Here is a 22,725-nt window from a genome sequence, read left to right as displayed (position 1 = left end):
CCATCCCTGTCACCCCATCCCTGCCACCCTCATCCCTGTCACCCCATCCCTGCCACCCCATCCCTGCCACCCTCATTCCTGTCACCCTGTCCCTGTCACTCCATCCCTGCCACCCTCATCCCTGTCACCCCACCACTGTCACCCCATCCCTGCCACCCTCATCCCTGTCACCCCATCCCTGCCACCCCATCCCTGCCACCCTCATTCCTGTCACCCTGTCCCTGTCACCCCATCCCTGCCACCCTCATCCCTGTCACCCCATCCCTGTCACCCCATCCCTGCCACCCTCATTCCTGTCACCCTGTCCCTGTCACCCCATCCTTGCCACCCTCATCCCTGTCACCCTCATCCCTGTCACCCCATCCCTGTCACCCCATCTCTCTCATCTTCATCCCCACCATTCCCATTCTGTCACCCCTGTCCCTGTCACCTCCATCCCTGTCCCCCTGTCCCTGTCCCCCTACCCTTGCCACCCCCATCCCTGCCACCTCCATCCCCAACACTCTCATCCCGTCACTCCCATCCCTGCCACCCCTACCCTTGCCACTCCTATTCCTGTCACCTCCATCCCCCTGTCCCTGTCACCCCCATCCCTGTCCCCCTGTCCCTGTCACCCCCATTCTGTCACCCCCATCCCTGTCCCCCCGTCCCTGTCACCCCCATCCCTGTCCCCCTGTCCCTGTCACCCCCCAGCCCGCTGTACCCACCGGGGCCTCCCACTCACCGTCCTCATCCACGGTCCCCGCCGTGTCCACGTGCCAGTCGCTGGTGACGCGCCAGCCCTGGGGACACACCACCTCCACCTTCGGTGGCACCGCCACTCCCTTCTGCAAAACCAGCGACACCTGAGCCCCGACACTCCCGTGTCACCCCCGCGGTGTCCCCACGCCGTCCCCACTCACGGCGTCCGTGCTGCCCGTGTCGGAGGGGCTCCAGTTCCCGCTGGAATCGCGGCTCTGGTTCTCGTACAGCTCCTCCAGCACCGCGCTCACCTCGGCGTCCCTGCGCGGCAGCACCCTGGGGACACCAGGGGACAACGCTGGCGTCACCGAGGTCCCCACGGTGGCAGGGCGGGTGGGTGGCCCGTGCCGCTCACCGCCGCGGCCGCTCCACGCTCCAGGGACCATCCCAGCGCCAGCCCTTGGGGGGCCGGATCTCGTCCGGGGGGGGCCCCGCTCGGCCGGAGCTGTCGGAGAACGCCGGGCGCCCCAAAAGCTTCCGGGGCCCCCATTTCCCCAGCAGCCTCGTCTGGTTCTCGTACTGGGGGACACACGGGGCGCGGCCTTAGGGGACGCTTTGGGGTGGTGTCGCCTCCCAGGTATTGTCCTCTCAGGTGTTGTCCCCTCCCGGGTGTCACTGTCTCTTCCCGGGTGTCATTGTCCCCTCGCGGGTGTCACTGTCCCCTCCCGGCTGTTGTCCCCTCGAGGGTGTCACTGTCCCCTCCCGGCTGTTGTCCCCTCCCGGGTGTCGCTGTCCCCCCCCGGGTGTCGCTGTCCCCTCCCGGCTGTTGTCCCCCCCCGGGTGTCACTGTCCCCTCGCGGGTGTCACTGTCCCCTCCCGGCTGTTGTCCCCCCCCGGGTGTCACTGTCCCCTCGCGGGTGTCACTGTCCCCTCCCAGGTGTCACTGTCCCCTCGCGGGTGTCACTGTCCCCTCCCGGCTGTTGTCCCCTCCCGGCTGTTGTCCCCTCCCAGGTGTCACTGTCCCCTCCCAGGTGTCACTGTCCCCTCCCGGCTGTTGTCCCCTCCCGGGTGTCACTGTCCCCTCCCGGGTGTCACTGTCCCCTCCCAGGTGTCACTGTCCCCTCCCGGCTGTTGTCCCCTCCCAGGTGTCACTGTCCCCTCCCAGGTGTCACTGTCCCCTCCCGGCTGTTGTCCCCTCCCGGCTGTTGTCCCCTCCCAGGTGTCACTGTCCCCTCCCGGGTGTCACTGTCCCCTCCCGGCTGTTGTCCCCTCCCGGGTGTCGCTGTCCCCCCCCGGGTGTCACTGTCCCCTCCCGGCTGTTGTCCCCCCCCGGGTGTCACTGTCCCCTCCCGGGTGTCACTGTCCCCTCCCGGCTGTTGTCCCCTCCCAGGTGTCACTGTCCCCTCCCAGGTGTCACTGTCCCCTCGCGGGTGTCACTGTCCCCTCCCGGCTGTTGTCCCCTCCCAGGTGTCACTGTCCCCTCCCAGGTGTCACTGTCCCCTCGCGGGTGTCACTGTCCCCTCCCGGCTGTTGTCCCCTCCCAGGTGTCACTGTCCCCTCCCAGGTGTCACTGTCCCCTCCCAGGTGTCACTGTCCCCTCCCGGCTGTTGTCCCCTCCCAGGTGTCACTGTCCCCTCCCAGGTGTCACTGTCCCCTCCCGGCTGTTGTTCCCTCCCGGCTGTTGTCCCCTCCCAGGTGTCACTGTCCCCTCCCAGGTGTCACTGTCCCCTCGCGGGTGTCACTGTCCCCTCCCGGCTGTTGTCCCCTCCCAGGTGTCACTGTCCCCTCCCGGGTGTCACTGTCCCCTCGCGGGTGTCCCTGTCCCCACCGTCTCGGTGTAGAAGCGCAGGGTCCCCTCGAGGAGCCGGGGCAGGTCCCCGCTCTCGGCCACCCGTCCCAGCCACAGCCGGACCCGCACCTGCGCGTGGATGTCCCCGCAGCCCTGCGGCACAAAGGGTCACTGCGGCGAGGGGGACACGGGGGGACACGGGGGGGACGTGGGGGGACAGGGAGGGGACACGGGGGGACATGGAGCAGGCACCGAGGGGACTTGGAGGGGATGAGGTGGGAATAGAGAGGGGACATGGAGCAGGGACGAAGGGGGACACGGAGGGACATGGAGGGGACATGGAGGGGATGTGAAGGGGATGCAGAGGGAATATAGAGGGGACATGGAGGGGACAATGGGGGGATGTGAAGGGGATAGAGAGGGGACATGGAGCAGGGTCGGAGGGGACATGGAGGGGACGTGGAGGGGATGAGGTGGGAATAGGGGCTGGAGGGATCCTGGAGGGACACAAGGGGGCTGTGGGGGGGACACAAGGGGGCTGCGGGGGGGACACAAAGGGATTGGGGGGACAAAAAGGGGCTGAGGGGGGACACAAAGGGGATGTGGGGGGGACGCCCAGGGGCCACCGGGAGCTCCCACCAGGAACAGCGTGTGGATCCTCCCGCAGAGGCGGCCGCAGGCGCCGGGGCCGCGTGGCGAGTGCAGGACATCGGTGGCCGGGACACGCGCGGAGCCCACCCGGCGCTGGCCCTGCAGCAGCCACAGCTGCACGTCCGGGACACCGGCCTGGGGCTGCGGGGACACGGGACACGGGATGGCACGGGGACATGGGACACGGGATACGGGATACGGGATACGGGATGACACGGGATGACACGGGATGACACGGGATGACAAGGGACACAGGGACAGGGGACACGGGATACGGGATGACACGGGATACGGGGACACGGGACACGGGGACATGGGACACGGGATACGGGACACGGGATACGGGGACACGGGATATGGGATACGGGACACGGGATACGGGACACGGGATGACACGGGATACGGGATAACACGGGACACGGGACACGGGATACGGGATGACACGGGATACGGGATAACACGGGACACGGGACACGGGATGACACGGGACAGGGGATACGGGATGACACGGGACAGGGGATACGGGATACGGGATAACACGGGATACGGGACACGGGATACGGGATACGGGACACGGGACACGGGATGACACGGGACAGGGGATACGGGATACGGGATGACACGGGATACGGGACACGGGACACGGGATACGGGACACGGGACACGGGATGACACGGGATGACACGGGATACGGGGACACGGGACACGGGGACACGGGACACGGGATACGGGACACGGGATACGGGACACGGGATACGGGACACGGGATGACACGGGATATGGGGACACGGGACACGGGATACGGGACACGGGATGACACGGGATGACACGGGATACGGGGACACGGGACACGGGGACACGGGACATGGGGACACGGGACACGGGATACGGGACACGGGATACGGGACACGGGATGACACGGGACACGGGACACGGGATACGGGACACGGGACACGGGATACGGGACACGGGACACGGGATGACACGGGATGACACGGGATACGGGGACACGGGACACGGGGACACGGGACACGGGATACGGGACACGGGATACGGGACACGGGATACGGGACACGGGATGACACGGGATACGGGGACACGGGACACGGGGACACGGGATACGGGACACGGGATACGGGACACGGGATGACACGGGATACGGGGACACGGGACACGGGATACGGGACACGGGATGACACGGGATGACACGGGATACGGGGACACGGGACACGGGGACACGGGATACGGGACACGGGATACGGGACACGGGACACGGGATGACACGGGATGACACGGGATACGGGGACACGGGACACGGGATACGGGATACGGGACACGGGATACGGGACACGGGACACGGGATGACACGGGATGACACGGGATACGGGGACACGGGGCACGGGGACACGGGACATGGGGACACGGGACACGGGATACGGGACACGGGATACGGGATGACACGGGATGACACGGGATGACACGGGATACGGGGACACGGGACACGGGGACACGGGACACGGGGACACGGGATGACACGGGATACGGGGACACGGGACACGGGGACACGGGATGACACGGGATACGGGGACACGGGACACGGGACACGGGATACGGGACACGGGATACGGGATGGCAGCGGCACCGGGAACCAGGGCAGGAACTGCCCGGGCAGTTCGTTATTATTGTTATTATTATTATTAGTGTTATTATTAGTGTTATTATTATTATTATTAGTGTTACTATTAAGATCGTTGTTGCTGCTGTTTTGTTGTTGTTATTGTTGTTGTTGTTATTACCATTATTATGATTAATTTTATATCTACTATATAATTTTATCTCATCTAAAATACCATCCCCAGCAGGGGATGGGCGGGGAACTGAGGCGTTTGCACGAATCGTTCCAGTATATGATCATTTTTGGTTTATATTTTATTTTATTATATATATTTTTATTTTATCTTTAGTTTTTATTTTATTTTTATTTTATTTTTAAATTTTTATTTTTTTAAATATATTTTTTATTTTTATTTTATCTTTTTTTATTTTATTTTTATTTTATCTTTATTTTTTATTTTATTTTGAATTTTATTTTATTTTTTAAATTTTTATTTTATTTTTATTGTTTTATCTTTTATCTTTATTTTTAAATATTTATTTTATCTTTATTTTTATTTTATTTTTATTTTTTATTTTAAATATTTATTTTATTTTGACTTTTAAAATTCTATTTTTTTATTTTTAAATTTTTTTACTATTATTAATTTTATCTCTACTATACAACAGCACTATTAAAAGCACTACATACTTATTTTTCCCATATTATCATCTATTACAATAATTACCATATCATTACTATTATAATATCACGATATAATAGTTAATTAGATAACATCAGCTACAGCCTATTATACATCACTATTACTAGATATACCATTAATTATAATTAACGATGAATTATAAGTAATTATTACTATATAATAGTATATATAGTATATATAGTATATATACTGTTATATGTGATACATATCATATATTTATTCTCACTATAAAAATAATGGAATATAATGTAATATAAATAATATAATATAACATAATACAACAAATATAGTATAATATAATATAATAGAATATAATATAAATATAATATAAATAATATAGTATAATATAAATAATATAATATAATAAAATATAAATAATGTAACAATAGAATAGAATAAAATACAAGAGAAGAGAATAGAATATAAATAATATAAATAACATAATATAATATAATAGAATATGATATAGATAACATAAATAATACAATATAATTCAATATATACAATATAATATAACATAATATAATACAATATAATAACGATAATATACTACAACTAATATAATTCATTTAACATAAATTATATTTTAGTATACTATATTATATTATCACTTACTATAATTAATTGTAGTATAATTTTATTTATGGCCTTACATGATAACCCACAATCTCTGGCATTTCCAATCCCATTTCCTTACTTGGACACGAATTCCCTCACTAAAAAATCTACAAAGAAGTTAAAATAATTCTGCACCAGCGCCTGCGGAGGCCGGGATTTTGTGATCCACACACAGGAACAAATTCCCCCCTTTCCCACCCTAAAAACCAACTTCGGGGGATTTTATTGATCCCAACTTTGGGGGATTTTATTGATCCCAATTCCCCACTTTGGGGGGATTTTATTGATCCCAATCTCCCAATTTGGGGGATTTTATTGATCCCAATCTCCCACTTTGGGGATTTTATTGATCCCAATTTCCCACTTTGGGGGGATTTTATTGATCCCAATCTCCCACTTTGGGGGGATTTTATTGATCCCAATCTCCCACTTTGGGGGGATTTTATTGATCTCAATTCCCCACTTTGGGGATTTTATTGATCCCAATTCCCCACTTTGGGGGATTTTATTGATCCCAATCTCCCAATTTGGGGGATTTTATTGATCCCAATTTCCCACTTTGGGGGATTTTATTGATCCCAATCTCCCACTTTGAGGGTTTTATTGATCCCAATCTCCCAATTTGGGGGATTTTATTGTTCCCAATTCCCCACCTCCACGGCCACGGCGGCCGCGCGTCGCAGCCACCCCTCGGCCGCCGTTCCCAGCGTGTCCCAGTGGAATTCCGGCGTTTTTTCGGGATCCTGGCGGGCCACGCGCCTGAGGTGCCGCAGGAGGAGCCGGCGGGAGCTGCGCAGCTGCTGGTCCAGAGCTGTCAGGGTGGGCTGGGCCTCCAGGCAGCCCAGGGCCTCCCTGAGACACCCCAAAAACCCCACTGGGTCACCCCAAAATGACCCCAACCCAGGGAATCCCTGAGACACCCCAAAAACCCCACTGGGTCACCCCAAAATGACCCCAACCCAGGGCCTCCCTGAGACACCCCAAAAACCCCACTGGGTCACCCCAAAATGACCCCAACCCAGGGAATCCCTGAGACACCCCAAAAACCCCACTGGGTCACCCCAAAATGACCCCAACCCAGGGCCTCCCTGAGACACCCCAAAAACCCCACTGGGTCACCCCAAAATGACCCCAACCCAGGGCCTCCCTGAGACACCCCAAAAACCCCACTGGGTCACCCCAAAATGACCCCAAACCAGGGAATCCCTGAGACACCCCAAAAACCCCACTGGGTCACCCCAAAATGACCCCAGGGACTCCCTGAGCCATCCCCAAAACCCCACAGGGTCACCCCAAAATGATCCCAAACCAGGGACTCCCTGAGACACCCCAAAATCTCACTGGGTCACCCCAAAATCAGCCCAGGGCTTCGTGGAACACCCCAAAAACCCCACAGGGTCACCCCAAAATGATCCCAAACCAGGGACTCCCTGAGACACCCCAAAAACCCCACTGGGTCACCCCAAAATGACCCCAGGGACTCCTTGAGCCATCCCCAAAACCCCACAGGGTCACCCCAAAATGACCCCAACCCAGGGAATCCCTGAGACACCCCAAAAACCCCACTGGGTCACCCCAAAATGACCCCAGGGACTCCCTGAGCCATCCCCAAAACCCCACAGGGTCACCCCAAAATGACCCCAACCCAGGGAATCCCTGAGACACCCCAAAAACCCCACAGGGTGACCCCAAAATGACCCCAACCCAGGGACTCCCTGAGACACCCCAAAACCCCACTGGGTCCCCCCAAAATCTCCAGTTTCACCCCTAAAATCCACCATCCGCCCCCAAAACGCCTCATTTTCCCCTCTAACGCCCCATCCTCCCACCAAAAACCCCCAATTCCCCCCCAAATACCCCCCCCGTCCCCCTCCCCCCATCCCCACCCCAAATGTCCCACCGCCCTCCAGACCGTGCCCCAAAGGGTCCCAAATTCCCCAAACCCCGCCTGCCAGCCCCCATTTCCCCCCGCCGAGACTCCCCGGCCCCGTTTCGGGGGATTTGGGGTCGCCCGGGGCTCACGCGCAGTCCCGCGCCAGCTCCCGCAGCAGCCGCGCCCCGACGGCCCTGGCGGTGTCCCCGCGGCAGCGCCGCAGCCGTGCCACGTTCTGCTCCTGGGAACGGCCCCACAGCATTCCCGCACGGATTTGGGGTCACATCCCATTCCCGCACGGATTTGGGGTCACATCCCATTCCCACACGGGTTTGGGGTCACATCCCATTCCCATCCCATCCCATCCCACCCCATTCCCACCCAGCTTTGGGGTCACATCCCATTCCCACCCCATTCCCACACGGCTTTGGGGTCACATCCCACCCCATTCCAACACGGATTTCGGGTCACATCCCACCCCACCCCATCCCACCCCACCCCATCCCACCCCATCCCATCCCACCCCATCCCATCCCATCCCATCCCATCCCATCCCATCCCATCCCCACACGGCTTTGGGATCACATCCCATTCCCACCCGGGTTTGGGGTCAATCCCATTCCCACCCCATTCCCAGCCGGATTTGGGGTCACATCCCACCCACCCCACCCGGATTTGGGATCAATCCCAGCCTATCCCCACCTGGATTTGGGGTCCCATCCCACCCCATTCCCACCCGGATTTCGGGTCAATCCCATCCCATTGCACCCGGATTTGGGATCACATCCCATTCCCATCCCATTCCCAGCCAGATTTGGGGTCAATCCCACCCCATCCCACCCGGATTTGGGGTCCCATCCCACCCCATTCCCACACAGATTTGGGGTCAATCCCAGCCCATTCCCACCTGGATTTGGGGTCATATCCCATCCCATTGCACCCGGATTTGGGATCACATCCCACCCCATTCCCACACAGCTTTGGGGTCACATCCCATTCCCACCCCATCCCATCCCATCCCACCCCATTCCCACCTGGATTTGGGGTGAATCCCAGCCTATTCCCACCTCATCCCACCTGGATTTGGGGTCACATCCCATCCCACCTGGGTCTGGGGTCACATCCCATTCCCACCCCATTCCCAGCCGGATTTGGGGCCAATCCCAGCCCATTCCCACCTGGATTTGGGGTCATATCCCATCCCATCGCACCTGGATTTGGGGTCACATCCCACCCCATTCCCACACAGCTTTGGGGTCACATCCCATTCCCACCCCATCCCATCCCATCCCATCCCATCCCATCCCATCCCACCCCATTCCCACCTGGATTTGGGGTGAATCCCAGCCCATTCCCACCTCATCCCACCTGGATTTGGGGTCACATCCCATCCCACCTGGGTCTGGGGTCACATCCCATTCCCACCCAATTCCCAGCCAGATTTAGGGTCAATCCCAGCCCATCGCACCTGGATTTGGGGTCACATCCCACCCCATTCCCACACAGCTTTGGGGTCACATCCCATTCCCACCCCATCCCATCCTACCCCATTCCCACCTGGATTTGGGGTCAATCCCAGCCCATTCCCACCCCATCCCACCTGGGTCTGGGGTCACATCCCATTCCCACCCCATTCCCAGCCAGATTTGGGGTCAATCCCAGCCCATCCCACCGCGATTTGGGGTCACATCCCATTCCCACCCCATTCCCAGGGGGATTTGGGGTCAATCCCAGCCCATCCCACCTGGATTTGGGGTCATTCCCATCCCATTCCCAGGGGGATTTGGGGTCAATCCCACCCCATTCCCACCTGGATTTGGGGTCAATCCCAGCCCATCCCACCCCGATTTGGGGTCAATCCCATTCCCACCCCATTCCCAGGGGGATTTGGGGTCAATCCCAGCCCATTCCCACCTGGATTTGGGGTCAATCCCAGCCCATCCCACCCCGATTTGGGGTCAATCCCATTCCCACCCCATTCCCAGGGGGATTTGGGGTCAATCCCAGCCCATCCCACCTGGGTCTGGGGTCACATCCCATTCCCACCCCATTCCCAGCCGGATTTGGGGTCAATCCCAGCCCATCCCACTCCGATTTGGGGTCATTCCCACCCCATTCCCAGGGGGATTTGGGGTCCATCCCGCCCGTGCCCGCCGCGGGCTCACCAGGCGCTGGCACAGGGCTCGCAGCAGGTTCAGGCTGTCCCAGCGGTGCCCGGCGTCCTCCCAGAGCGAGGTGACAGCGGCCACCGGTTTGTCCCCGAGCCACGGCAGGTGGTGGTAGAGGTTCCCTAAAATCGGGGGGGAAATCGGGAAAATCGGGAAAAAATTGGGAAAAAATCGGGGAAAAAATCGGGAAAAAATCGGGGGAAAATCAGGAAAATCGGGGGAAAAATCAGGAAAATTGGGGGGAAATTGGGGAAAAAATCGGGGAAAAAATCGGGGAAAAGTCGGGGAAAAAATCGGGGAAAAATCGGGGAAAAAATCGGGGAAAAATCGGGAAAATCAGGAAAAAATAAGGAAAATCGGGGAAAAAATCGGGGAAAAAATCGGGAAAAAATCGGGGAAAATTGGGGAAAAGTCGGGGAAAAAAATCGGGAAAAAATCGGGAAAATCAGGAAAAAATAAGGAAAATCGGGGGGGGAAATCGGGAAAATCGGGAAAAACTCGGAAAAAACATTGGGAAATCGGGAAAAAAAATCGGGAAAAAATTGGGAAAATCGAGAAAAAAATTGGGAAAACTGGGGAAAAAATCGGGGGGAAAAAAATCGGGAAAATCGGGAAAAAAAAATCGGGGGGAAAATCGGGAAAAAAATTGCGAAAATTGGGGAAAAATCGGGAAAAAAATCAGGAAAAGATCGGGAAAATCGGGGAAAAATCAGGGAAAAAATTGGGAAAAAATCGGGGAAAAAATAGGGAAAAAAATCGGGAAAATTGGGGAAAAAGTCGGGAAAAAATCGGGAAAATCGGGGGGAAAAATCGGGAAAATCAGGGGAAAAATTGGGAAAAAATCGGGAAAGAAAATCGGGAAAGAAATCGGGAAAGAAATCGGGAAAAAATCGGGGGAAAAAATCGGGAAAATCGGGAAAAAATCGGGAAAAAATCGGGAAAAAATCGGGAAAATGGAGGTTGGCACTGACTTGCCCGCACCGGCGAGCGGCAGCTGCGACCTCCCGGGCTATCCAAGATTCCCAAAGCCTCCCGTGACCCGCAGGGTGACATCGCCCAGCAGGTGCCACCCCACGCCCGTCCCCAAACCCGCGGCACCTCCCGGCGCACCCCACCGCTGCCACGAACGACCCCCAGCGTTCCCCCCACGCCTTCACCGGCCCCATTCCCACGCCCGGCCGAGGGTGGGGCGGTGACGGTGGCACCGAGCCCCCGCTGCCACCCCTGCGGTGTCCCCAGCTCACCGTCGAACGCGGGCAGCCCCGGCTCGGTGGCGGCCGCGGCGCTGCCGATGCCCAGCTCGAGGCGCAGGGGCTCGGGGCCGCCTGGCACCATGGTGGCCGCGTAGAAAACCCCACAGAGCCCCAGCTGGCAGCGGGGCAGGCGGCTCTGCTGCGAGGACAAACCCCACAAACGCTCAGCTGGGCCCTGGGGCGCGGCGGTGGCACCGTGCCCCCGTGCCCCCGTGTCCCCACCTGTGCCCGCTCCGCGTCCAGGCCGGTGACGGTGTCGCGCTGGCGGCCGGGCGGGTTCCCCAGGTGGGTGCAGATCTCCAGGAGCACCCGGCCCCGATAAACCAGCCCGGCGTCCTGGCAAACCAGGAGGGGCTCTGTGGGGTTGTGCCCTTTTCATCCCAAAAATCCTGCATTTGCCCCAATGGTTCCCCGTTTTTCCCCTCCTTCAAATGCCCCGTTCTCCCTTCCCCCCGTGTTCACCCCAAATGTCCCACTGTCCTTGAAAACATCCGAAATTCCCTTTCCCATTCCCCAAACCCAGAGCGACAGGCCCAAGCATCCCGTTTCTCCCTCTAAATATCCTATTTTCTCCTCTATCTTCCCCTTTTCACCCCAAACATCCCATCACCCTCAAAAATTCTTAGTTTGCCCCAACAGCTCCTCATTTTCCCCACAAATGCCCCATTTGCCCACCCAAAAACCCCCATTTTCCCCCCCCAAAAAACCACCTGCTCCGTACCCTGGGAGCGTCGGGCCGGGGTCCATAGAAGGGCAGGAAGCTGGGTCCGAAGGAGGGGAAGAAACTGGGGGTCCCCTCTGGAGGCAGAGAAAAAGGAGTTCAGGGTTGGGGTCCTCCTCGGGGTGGGGAGGGGGTCTGGCTGCTGGGGACCCCCCAAGGTGACCCCGCTCACCCTCGAGCTCGTCACGGTCCCGGTAGAGCTGGGACAGGCTGAGGGTGGCCCTGCCCAGGACTTTGCTGCGGCACGACCTGCGGGGGGGCACGGTGAGGGGTGCCCCGAATGTGGGGGGGGCCCCCAAACCCAATGGAGTGTCCCCCAAACCCGGGGCTGTCCCCTAAACCCGAGGGGTGTCCCCCAAACCGGGGGCTGTCCCCCAAACCCGGGGCTGTCCCCTAAACCCAGGATTGTCCCCCAAACCCAATGGAGTGTCCCCCAAACCCAAGGATTGTCCCCCAAACCCAAGGGCTGTCCCCCAAACCCAATGGAGTGTCCCCCAAACCCAGGAGTGTCCCCCAAACCCAAGGGCTGTCCCCCAAACCCAATGGAGTGTCCCCCAAACCCAGGAGTGTCCCCCAAACCCAAGGGCTGTCCCCCAAACCCAATGGAGTGTCCCCCAAACCCGGGGCTGTCCCCCAAACCCAATGGAGTGTCCCCAAACCCGGGGCTGTCCCCCAAACCCGGGGCTGTCCCCTAAACCCGAGGGGTGTCCCCCAAACCGGGGGCTGTCCCCCAAACCCAGGGCTGTCCCCCAAACCCAATGGAGTGTCCCCCAAACCCAGGATTCTCCCCCAAACCCGGGGCTGTCCCCTAAACCCAGGAGTGTCCCCCAAACCCAATGGAGTGTCCCCCAAACCTGGGGCTGTCCCCCAAACCCAATGGAGTGTCCCCCAAACCCAAGGGCTGTCCCCCAAAACCAGGAGTGTCCCTCAAACCCAATGGAGTGTCCCCCAAACCCAAGGATTGTCCCCCAAACCCAATGGAGTGTCCCCCAAACCCAAGGGCTGTCCCCTAAACCCAGGATTGTCCCCCAAACCCAATGGAGTGTCCCCCAAACCCAAGGATTGTCCCCCAAACCCAAGGGCTGTCCCCCAAACCCAATGGAGTGTCCCCCAAACCCAGGAATGTCCCCCAAACCCAATGGAGTGTCCCCCAAACCCAACGGCTGTCCCCCAAACCCAATGGAGTGTCCCCCAAACCCAGGAGTGTCCCCCAAACCCAAGGGCTGTCCCCCAAACCCAATGGAGTGTCCCCCAAACCCGGGGCTGTCCCCCAAACCCAATGGAGTGTCCCCAAACCCAGGGCTGTCCCCCAAACCCGGGGCTGTCCCCTAAAACCGAGGGGTGTCCCCCAAACCGGGGGCTGTCCCCCAAACCCGGGGCTGTCCCCCAAACCCAATGGAGTGTCCCCCAAACCGGGGGCTGTCCCCCAAACCCAATGGAGTGTCCCCCAAACCCAGGATTCTCCCCCAAACCCGGGGCTGTCCCCTAAACCCAGGAGTGTCCCCCAAACCCAATGGAGTGTCCCCCAAACCTGGGGCTGTCCCCCAAACCCAATGGAGTGTCCCCCAAACCCAAGGGCTGTCCCCCAAAACCAGGAGTGTCCCTCAAACCCAATGGAGTGTCCCCCAAACCCAAGGATTGTCCCCCAAACCCAATGGAGTGTCCCCCAAACCCAAGGGCTGTCCCCCAAAACCAGGAGTGTCCCTCAAACCCAATGGAGTGTCCCCCAAACCCAAGGATTGTCCCCCAAACCCAATGGAGTGTCCCCCAAACCCAGGATTCTCCCCCAAATCCAGTGGAGTGTCCCCCAAACCCGAGGGGTGTCCCCCAAACCCGGGACTGTCCCCAAACCCAATGGAGTGTCCGCAAACCCGGGGCTGTCCCCCAAACCCAAGGGCTGTCCCCCAAACCCAATGGAGTGTCCCCCAAACCCAGGATTCTCCCCCAAATCCAGTGGAGTGTCCCCCAAACCCGGGGGTGTCCCCCAAACCCAATGGAGTGTCCCCCAAACCCACGGGGTTGTCCCCAAACCCGCAGGGCTGTCCCCAAACCCGCGGGGCTGTCCCCCCTCAAAGCCAGGCGTGCCCCCGCTCACCCCCGGAGGATTTCCAGCTGGATCTCGTCACAGATGGGCGGCAGCTGCGGGGACACAACAGCGCCGAGTGTGGGTGTGGAAATGGGGGCATCCCCCCTTTTTGGAGTTCCCCTGTTCGGGGGAGGGGGAGTGGGGTGTGTGTGGGGCTGGGAGGGGGGTCCCTCACCCGCAAGGGGAAGAAGAAAACCTCATTCCACTCGGGGTTGGCATCAGGGGGCACCCCGCGGGTGCAGAGCTGCCGTGGGGAAAGGTGTGAGCCCCCAAAGGGATCCGGCACCCTCAGAACCACCTCAGAACCCCAATTCCCTGCCCGGCACCCCCACAACGCCCTCAGAACCCCAATTCCCTGCCCGGCACCCCCAGAACCCACTCAGAACTCCCAATTCCCGGCCCGGCACCCACAGAACCCCTTCAGAATCCCAAATTCCCAGCCCAGCACCCTCAGAACCCCCTCAGAACCCCAATTCCCAGCCTGGCACCCCCAGCATCCCCTCAGAACCCCAATCCCCTGCCCGGCACCCCCAGCATCCCCTCAGAACCCCAATTCCCGGCCCGGCACCCTCAGAACCCACTCAGAACCCCAATTCCCTCCCCGGCACCCACAGAACCCCCTCAGAACCCCCAATTCCCGGCCCGGCACCCTCAGAACCCCCTCAGAACCCCAATTCCCGGCCCGGCACCCCCAGAACCCACTCAGAACCCCAATTCCCAGCCCGGCACCCCCAGAACCACCTCAGAACCCCAATTCCTTGCCCAGCACCCACAGAACCCCCTCAGAACCCCAATTCCCGGCCCGGCACCCACAGAACCCCCTCAGAACCCCAATTCCCTCCCCGGCACCCCCAGAACCCACTCAGAACCCCAATTCCCAGCCCGGCACCCTCAGAACCCCCTCAGAACCCCAATTCCTTGCCCAGCACCCACAGAACTCCCTTAGAACCCCAATTCCCTCCCCGGCACCCCCAGAACCCCCTTAGAACCCCAATTCCCTCCCCGGCACCCCCAGAACCCCCTCAGAACCCCCAATTCCCAGCCCGGCACCCTCAGAACCCCCTCAGAACCCCAATTCCCGGCCCGGCACCCTCAGAACCCCCTCAGAACCCCAATTCCCGGCCCGGCACCCTCAGAACCCCCTCAGAACCCCAATTCCCAGCCCGGCACCCTCAGAACCCCCTCAGAACCCCAATTCCTTGCCCGGCACCCCCAGAACCCCCTCAGAACCCCAATTCCCAGCCCGGCACCCTCAGAACCCCCTCAGAACCCCAATTCCTTGCCCAGCACCCACAGAACTCCCTTAGAACCCCAATTCCCTCCCCGGCACCCCCAGAACCCCCTTAGAACCCCAATTCCCTCCCCGGCACCCCCAGAACCCCCTCAGAACCCCCAATTCCCAGCCCGGCACCCTCAGAACCCCCTCAGAACCCCAATTCCCGGCCCGGCACCCTCAGAACCCCCTCAGAACCCCAATTCCCAGCCCGGCACCCTCAGAACCCCCTCAGAACCCCAATTCCTTGCCCGGCACCCACAGAATCCCCTTAGAACCCCAATTCCCGGCCCGGCGCCCCCAGAACCCCCTCAGAACCCCCAATTCCCGGCCCGGCACCCTCAGAACCCCAATTCCTGGCCCAGAACCCCCTCAGAACCCCCTTAGATTCCCAATTCCCTGACCAGCACCCACAGAACCCCCTTAGAAGCCCAATTCCTTGCCCGGCACCCTCAGAACCCCCTCAGAACCCCAATTCCCGGCCCAGCACCCTCAGAACCCACTCAGAACCCCAATTCCCGGCCCGGCACTCCCAGAACCACCTCAGAACCCCCAGTTCCCAGCCCGGCACCCCCAGAACCCCCTCAGAACCCCAATTCCCTGCCCAGCACCCTCAGAACCCACTCAGAACCCCAATTCCCGGCCCGGCACCCACAGAACCCCCTCAGAACCCCAATTCCCTGCCCGGCACCCTCAGAACCCCCTTAGAACCCCAATTCCCTGCCCGGCACCCCCAGAACCCCCTCAGAACCCCAATTCCCAGCCCGGCACCCTCAGAACCCCCTCAGAACCCCAATTCCCTGCCTGGCACCCCCAGAACCCCCTCAGAACCCCCAATTCCCGGCCCGGCACCCCAAGAACCCCTTCAGAACCCCAATTCCCGGCCCGGCACCCCAAGAACCCCCTCAGAACCCCAATTCCTGGCCCAGAACCCCCAGAACCCCCTTAGATCCCCAATTCCCTGACCAGCACCCACAGAACCACCTTAGAAGCCCAATTCCCTGCCCGGCACCCACAGAACCCCCTCAGAACCCCCAATTCCCGGCCCGGCACTCCCAGAACCACCTCAGAACCCCCAGTTCCCAGCCCGGCACCCCCAGAACCACCTCAGAACCCCAATTCCCTGCCCAGCACCCTCAGAACCCCCTCAGAACCCCCAATTCCCGGCCCGGCACCCCAAGAACCCCTTCAGAACCCCAATTCCCGGCCCGGCACCCCCAGAACCCCCTCAGAACCCCAATTCCTGGCCCAGAACCCCCAGAACCCCTTTAGATCCCCAATTCCCGGCCCAGAACCCTCAAAACCCCAATTCCCTCCCCGGCACCCCCAGCATCCCCTCAGAACCCCAATTCCCTGCCCAGCACCCTCAGAACCCACTCAGAACCCCAATTCCCGGCCCGGCACCCCCAGAACCCCCTCAGAACCCCAATTCCCAGCCCAGCACCCTCAGAACCCCCTCAGAACCCCAATTCCCGGCCCGGCACCCCCAGCATCCCCTCAGAACCCCAATTCCCTGCCCGGCACCCCCAGAACCCCCTCAGAACCCCCAATTCCCTGCCCGGCACCCCCAGAACCCACTCAGAACCCCAATTCCTGGCCCAGAACCCCCTTAGATCCCCAATTCCCTGCCCAGCACCCTCAGAACCCCAATTCCCTCCCCGGCACCCCCAGAACCACCTCAGAACCCCAATTCCCGGCCCAGCACCCTCAGAACCCCCTCAGAACCCCAATTCCCGGCCCGGCACCCCCAGAACCCCCTCAGAACCCCAATTCCCGGCCCGGGACCCCCAGAACCACCTCAGAACCCCAATTCCCTGCCCGGCACCCTCAGAACCCACTCAGAACCCCAATTCCCTGCCCGGCACCCCCAGAACCCCCTCAGAACCCCAATTCCCGGCCCGGCACCCACAGAACCCCCTCAGAACCTCAATTCCCTGCCCGGCACCCACAGAACCCACTCAGAACCCCAATTCCTGGCCCAGAACCCCCTTAGATCCCCAATTCCCTGACCAGCACCCTCAGAACCCCAATTCCCTCCCCGGCACCCCCAGAACCACCTCAGAACCCCAATTCCCTGCCCAGCACCCTCAGAACACCCTCAGAACCCCAATTCCCTGCCCAGCACCCTCAGAACCCACTCAGAACCCCAATTCCCGGCCCGGCACCCCCAGAACCCCCTCAGAACCCCAATTCCCGGCCCGGCACCCCCAGAACCCCCTCAGAACCCCAATTCCCAGCCCAGCACCCCCAGAACCACCTCAGAACCCCAATTCCCGGCCCGGCACCCTCAGAACCACCTCAGAACCCCCAGTTCCCAGCCCGGCACCCCCAGAACCCCCTTAGAACCCCAATTCCCTGCCCAGCACCCCCAGAACCCCCTCAGAACCCCAATTCCCTGCCCGGCACTCCCAGAACCACCTCAGAACCCCAATTCCCTGCCCGGCACCCCCAGCATCCCCTCAGAACCCCAATTCCCGGCCCGGCACCCCCAGAACCCCCTCAGAACCCCAATTCCCGGCCCAGCACCCCCAGAACCCCAATTCCTGCCCCAGAACCCCCAGAACCCCCTTAGATCCCCAATTCCCTGACCAGCACCCTCAGAACCCCAATTCCCGGCCCAGCACCCTCAGAACCCACTCAGAACCCCAATTCCCGGCCCGGCACCCTCAGAACCCCCTCAGAACCCCAATTCCTGGCCCAGCACCCTCAGAACCCACTCAGAACCCCAATTCCCTGCCCGGCACCCCCAGAACCCACTCAGAACCCCAATTCCCTGCCCGGCACCCCCACAACGCCCTCAGAACCCCAATTCCCGGCCCGGCACCCTCAGAACCACCTCAGAACCCCAATTCCCTGCCCGGCACCCCCAGAACCCCCTCAGAACCCCCAATTCCCGGCCCGGCACCCCAAGAACCCCTTCAGAACCCCAATTCCCGGCCCGGCACCCACAGAACCCCCTCAGAACCCCAATTCCCGGCCCGGCACCCACAGAACCCCAATTCCCTGCCCGGCACCCACAGAACCCCTTTAGATCCCCAATTCCCAGCCCAGCACCCTCAGAACCCCACTTCCCTGCCCGGCACCCCCAGAACCCACTCAGAACCCCAATTCCCAGCCCGGCACCCCCAGCATCCCCTCAGAACCCCAATTCCTGGCCCGGCACCCCCAGAACCACCTCAGAACCCCCAATTCCCAGCCCGGCACCCCCAGAACCCACTCAGAACCCCAATTCCTGGCCCAGAACCCCCTTAGATCCCCAATTCCCTGACCAGCACCCTCAGAACCCCAATTCCCTCCCCGGCACCCACAGAACCACCTCAGAACCCCAATTCCCGGCCCAGCACCCTCAGAACCCCCTCAGAACCCCAATTCCCTGCCCGGCACCCCCAGAACCCCCTCAGAACCCCAATTCCCAGCCCGGCACCCTCAGAACCCCCTCAGAACCCCCAATTCCCTGCCCGGCACCCCCAGAACCCCATTACCCGCCCGGCACTCACCGTCCTGCCCCCAAAGCTGACCCGCACCGACACCTTCAGCGAGCCCTTGGTGCCGCCCAGGCACGGCCGCGGTGGCTCTGCTGCGCGGTGATGGGGAGCAGGGAGATTTTGGGGGGGGTCCCCCAAATCCATCCCCACCCCCAAATGCCCCCTGGTTCCCACCCTGCAGCGATCAGGGGGTCCCCGCCCCAAATTCCTGGTATCCCCACCCTGCAGTGAGCAGAGAGTTCTCAAATCCACCCTTCATCCCAAATTCCCGGTGTCCCCACCCTGTGGTGACCAGAGGGGTCCCCAAACCCGCCCTTCACCCCAAATCCGAGGTCCCCACCCTGTGGTGACCAGAGGGGTCCCCAAACCCGCCCTTCACCCCAAATCCGAGGTCCCCACCCTGTGGTGACCAGAGCGGTCCCCAAACCCACCCTTCACCCCAAACCCTGGTGTCCCCACCCTGTGGTGACCAGAGATGTCCCCAAATCCCGAGGTCCCCACCCTGCGGTGACCAGGGGGGTCCCCAAACTCCTCCCCCACCCCAAATCCGAGGTCCCCACCCTGTGGTGACCAGAGGGGTCCCCAAACCCACCCTTCACCCCAAATCCCAGTGTCCCCACCCTGTGGTGACCAGAGGGGTCCCCAAACTCCTCCCCCACCCCAAATCCTGAGGTGCCCACCCTGTGGTGAGCAGAGTGGTCCCCAAATCGCCCCCCACCCCAAATCCCGGGGTCCCCACCCTGTGATGACCAGAGGGGTCCCCAAACCCCGGTGTCCCCACCCTGCGGTGACCAGAGGGGTCCCCAAATCCTCCCCCACCCCAAACCCCGGGCTCCCCACCCCGCGGCAGGTCCTCGGCGCGGAACACGCGGAGCAGCAGCGCGGTGCCGCCGGCCGGGGGCCGCAGCAGGTTGGCCGCCACGTCCTCGTCCCCCGCCGGCATCTCCTGCTCCTTGGTGGGGAGGGGGTGACACAGTGGGGACCCCCCCGGGAGGGTTTTTGGGGTGCGGGGGAGGGCGGGGGGCTCACCTGGGTGCGCTCGCCGGCGCGGCGCACGGCCAGGCTGAGCTGCAGGAAGCCCTGCGAGCGGCCGTCGCGGTGCCGCGGGTGCCGCAGGCTCAGCCACTTCCCGCTCAGGCTGCGCCCTGGCACGGCGGGGACCCCGCGGTGTCACCAGAGACACCCCACAGGGTCACCCCGGGGTCACCCCGGGACAGGGACTGCCTAAAACATCCCCCAAAACGCACAGTGTCCCCCCAAAATCACCGGTTCAACCCCAACCAGGGCCTGCCTGAAACATCCCCCAAAACACACGGTGTCCCCCCAAAATCACCGGTTCAACCCCAACCAGGGCCTGCCTGAAACATCCCCCAAAACGCACGGTGTTCCCCCAAAATCACCGGTTCAACCCCAACCAGGGCCTGCCTGAAACATCCCCCAAAACGCACGGTGTTCCCCCAAAATCACCGGTTCAACCCCAACCAGGGCCTGCCTGAAACATCCCCCAAAACGCACGGTGTCCCCCCAAAATCACCGGTTCAACCCCAACCAGGGCCTGCCTGAAACATCCCCCAAAACGCACGGTGTCCCCCCAAAATCACCGGTTCAACCCCAACCAGGGCCTGCCTGAAACATCCCCTAAAACGCACGGTGTTCCCCCAAAATCACCGGTTCAACCCCAACCAGGGCCTGCCTGAAACATCCCCCAAAACGCACGGTGTTCCCCCAAAATCACCGGTTCAACCCCAACCAGGGCCTGCCTGAAACATCCCCCAAAATGCGTCACCCCAGTGTCACCCAGCGTCACCCGAACCCTCTCGTTACCTGGGGCAGAGTAGACGGTGCCGACGTCGAGCTGTGGGAATGGCAAAGGGGGTGAGAGTGCTCTGACAGCCCCATTCCCGACGCCCCATTCCCAAAATCCCATTCCTGACAGCCCCATTCCCAACACCCTATTCCCAAAACCCCATTCCTGGTGCCCCATTCCCGATCCCCCATTCCTGACACCCCATTCCAGACCCTCCATCCCCAACACCCCGTTCCCAATGCCCCATTCCCGATCCCCAAATCCTGATGTCCCATTCCAGATCCCCCATTCCCACCATCCCTTTTCTGATGCCCCATTCCAGATCCCCCATTCCTGACACCCCATTCCAGACCCCCCATTCCCAACACCCTGTTCCTGATGCCCCATTCCAGATCCCCCATTCCTGACACCCCATTCCAGACCCTCCATTCCCCAAACCCAATTCCTGATGCCCCATTCCAGACCCCCCATCCCCAACACCCCATTCCTGGTGCCCCATTCCAGACCCCCCATTCCCAACACCCTGTTCCTGATGCCCCATTCCCGATGCCCCATTCCCAAAACCCCATTCCTGATGCCCCATTCCCGACACCCCATTCCCAACACCCCATTCCCGATCCCCCATTCCCGATCCCCCATTCCCGACACCCCATTCCTGACACCCTGTTCCTGATGCCCCATTCCCGATGCCCCATTCCCAAAACCCCATTCCCGATGCCCCATTCCCGACACCCCATTCCCAACACCCCATTCCCGATCCCCCATTCCCGATCCCCCATTCCCGACACCCCATTCCTGACACCCTGTTCCTGATGCCCCATTCCCGATGCCCCATTCCCAAAACCCCATTCCTGATGCCCCATTCCCGACACCCCATTCCCAACACCCCATTCCCGATCCCCCATTCCCGACACCCCATTCCTGACACCCCATTCCTGACACCCCATTCCCAACACCCAATTCCAACGCCCCGTTCCTGACACCCCATTCCTGACACCCCGTTCCCAACACCCAATTCCCGATCCCCTATTCCCGGTCCCCCATTCCCAACCCTCCACCCCTCACCTCAAAGACGCCGATGACGGATTTGGTGCAGATGTTTGGTGAACGCAGCACCTGTGACGGGGAAGGGGACACGGCTGTCCCTGTGTCCTTGTGTCCCTATGTCCCTATATCCCTGTGTCTCTATATCCCTATATCCCTGTGTCCCTACGTCCCTGTGTCCCTGTCACCCTCTGTCCCTGTCACCCTCTGTCTCTGTCACCTTCTGTCCCTCTGTCCCTGCGTCCTTCTGTCCCTGTCACCCTCTGTCCCTGTGTCTCTGTGTCCCTCTGTCCTTGTGTCCCTATGTCCCTGTGTCCCTGTCACCCTGTGTCTCTGTGTCCCTCTGTCCCTGTCACCCTGTGTCCCTGTCACCCTCTGTCCCTGTGTCCCTCTGTCCCTGTGTCCCTCTGTCCCTGTCACCCTCTGTCCCTGTGTCCCTGTGTCCCTCTGTCCCTGTGTCCTTGTCACCCTCTGTCCCTGTGTCCCTCTGTCCCTGTGTCCCTTCACCCTGTGTCCCTCTGTCCCTGTCACCCTCTGTCCCTGTGTCCCTATGTCCCTGTGTCCCTGTCACCCTGTGTCTCTGTGTCCCTCTGTCCCTGTCACCCTGTGTCCCTGTCACCCTCTGTCCCTGTGTCCCTCTGTCCCTGTCACCCTCTGTCCCTCTGTCCCTGTCACCCTCTGTCCCTGTGTCCCTATGTCCCTCTGTCCCTGTGTCCTTGTCACCCTCTGTCCCTGTGTCCCTCTGTCCCTGTGTCCCTTCACCCTGTGTCCCTCTGTCCCTGTCACCCTCTGTCCCTGTCACCCTGTGTCCCTCTGTCCCTCCCGGTGCCACCAACCCCTCCCACCTGGATCTGGATGGGCTGTGCCACCAGCTGCTCGGGCGTCTGGTGGAAATTCTGGCAAAACACCTAAAAACCAGCCCGGAGACGGTGAGGGCAGGCCGAGGGACACTGGCTGT

General features: G+C 60.1%; 1 protein-coding gene across 1 annotated transcript in view; it reads right to left on the bottom strand.

Annotated features, from left to right (window-relative positions):
* The window catches only part of FER1L5 (fer-1 like family member 5), a 38,139-nt gene that overhangs the window by 13,732 nt on the left and 1,682 nt on the right, over positions 1 to 22,725 (bottom strand). Inside the window, exons 7-24 of the mRNA XM_032091809.1 lie at positions 22,613 to 22,675; positions 21,789 to 21,839; positions 20,741 to 20,771; positions 19,946 to 20,061; positions 19,757 to 19,868; positions 18,929 to 19,008; positions 14,334 to 14,402; positions 14,168 to 14,211; positions 12,245 to 12,321; positions 12,073 to 12,149; positions 11,343 to 11,687; positions 10,096 to 10,299; positions 6,661 to 6,909; positions 3,086 to 3,280; positions 2,510 to 2,623; positions 1,097 to 1,260; positions 903 to 1,017; positions 725 to 827 (exon numbers count right to left, since the gene is read on the bottom strand). Coding sequence (XP_031947700.1) covers positions 725 to 827; positions 903 to 1,017; positions 1,097 to 1,260; positions 2,510 to 2,623; positions 3,086 to 3,280; positions 6,661 to 6,909; positions 10,096 to 10,299; positions 11,343 to 11,687; positions 12,073 to 12,149; positions 12,245 to 12,321; positions 14,168 to 14,211; positions 14,334 to 14,402; positions 18,929 to 19,008; positions 19,757 to 19,868; positions 19,946 to 20,061; positions 20,741 to 20,771; positions 21,789 to 21,839; positions 22,613 to 22,675 — 2,209 coding nt within the window. The remainder of the gene's footprint in view (positions 1 to 724; positions 828 to 902; positions 1,018 to 1,096; positions 1,261 to 2,509; positions 2,624 to 3,085; positions 3,281 to 6,660; positions 6,910 to 10,095; positions 10,300 to 11,342; positions 11,688 to 12,072; positions 12,150 to 12,244; positions 12,322 to 14,167; positions 14,212 to 14,333; positions 14,403 to 18,928; positions 19,009 to 19,756; positions 19,869 to 19,945; positions 20,062 to 20,740; positions 20,772 to 21,788; positions 21,840 to 22,612; positions 22,676 to 22,725) is intronic.

Source organism: Corvus moneduloides, chromosome 27, assembly GCF_009650955.1.
Source record: "Corvus moneduloides isolate bCorMon1 chromosome 27, bCorMon1.pri, whole genome shotgun sequence".
NCBI classification, from domain to species: Eukaryota; Metazoa; Chordata; class Aves; order Passeriformes; family Corvidae; genus Corvus; species Corvus moneduloides.
The sequence above is the reverse complement of the archived record's forward strand: the minus strand, read 5'-3'. Positions and strand labels throughout refer to the sequence as shown.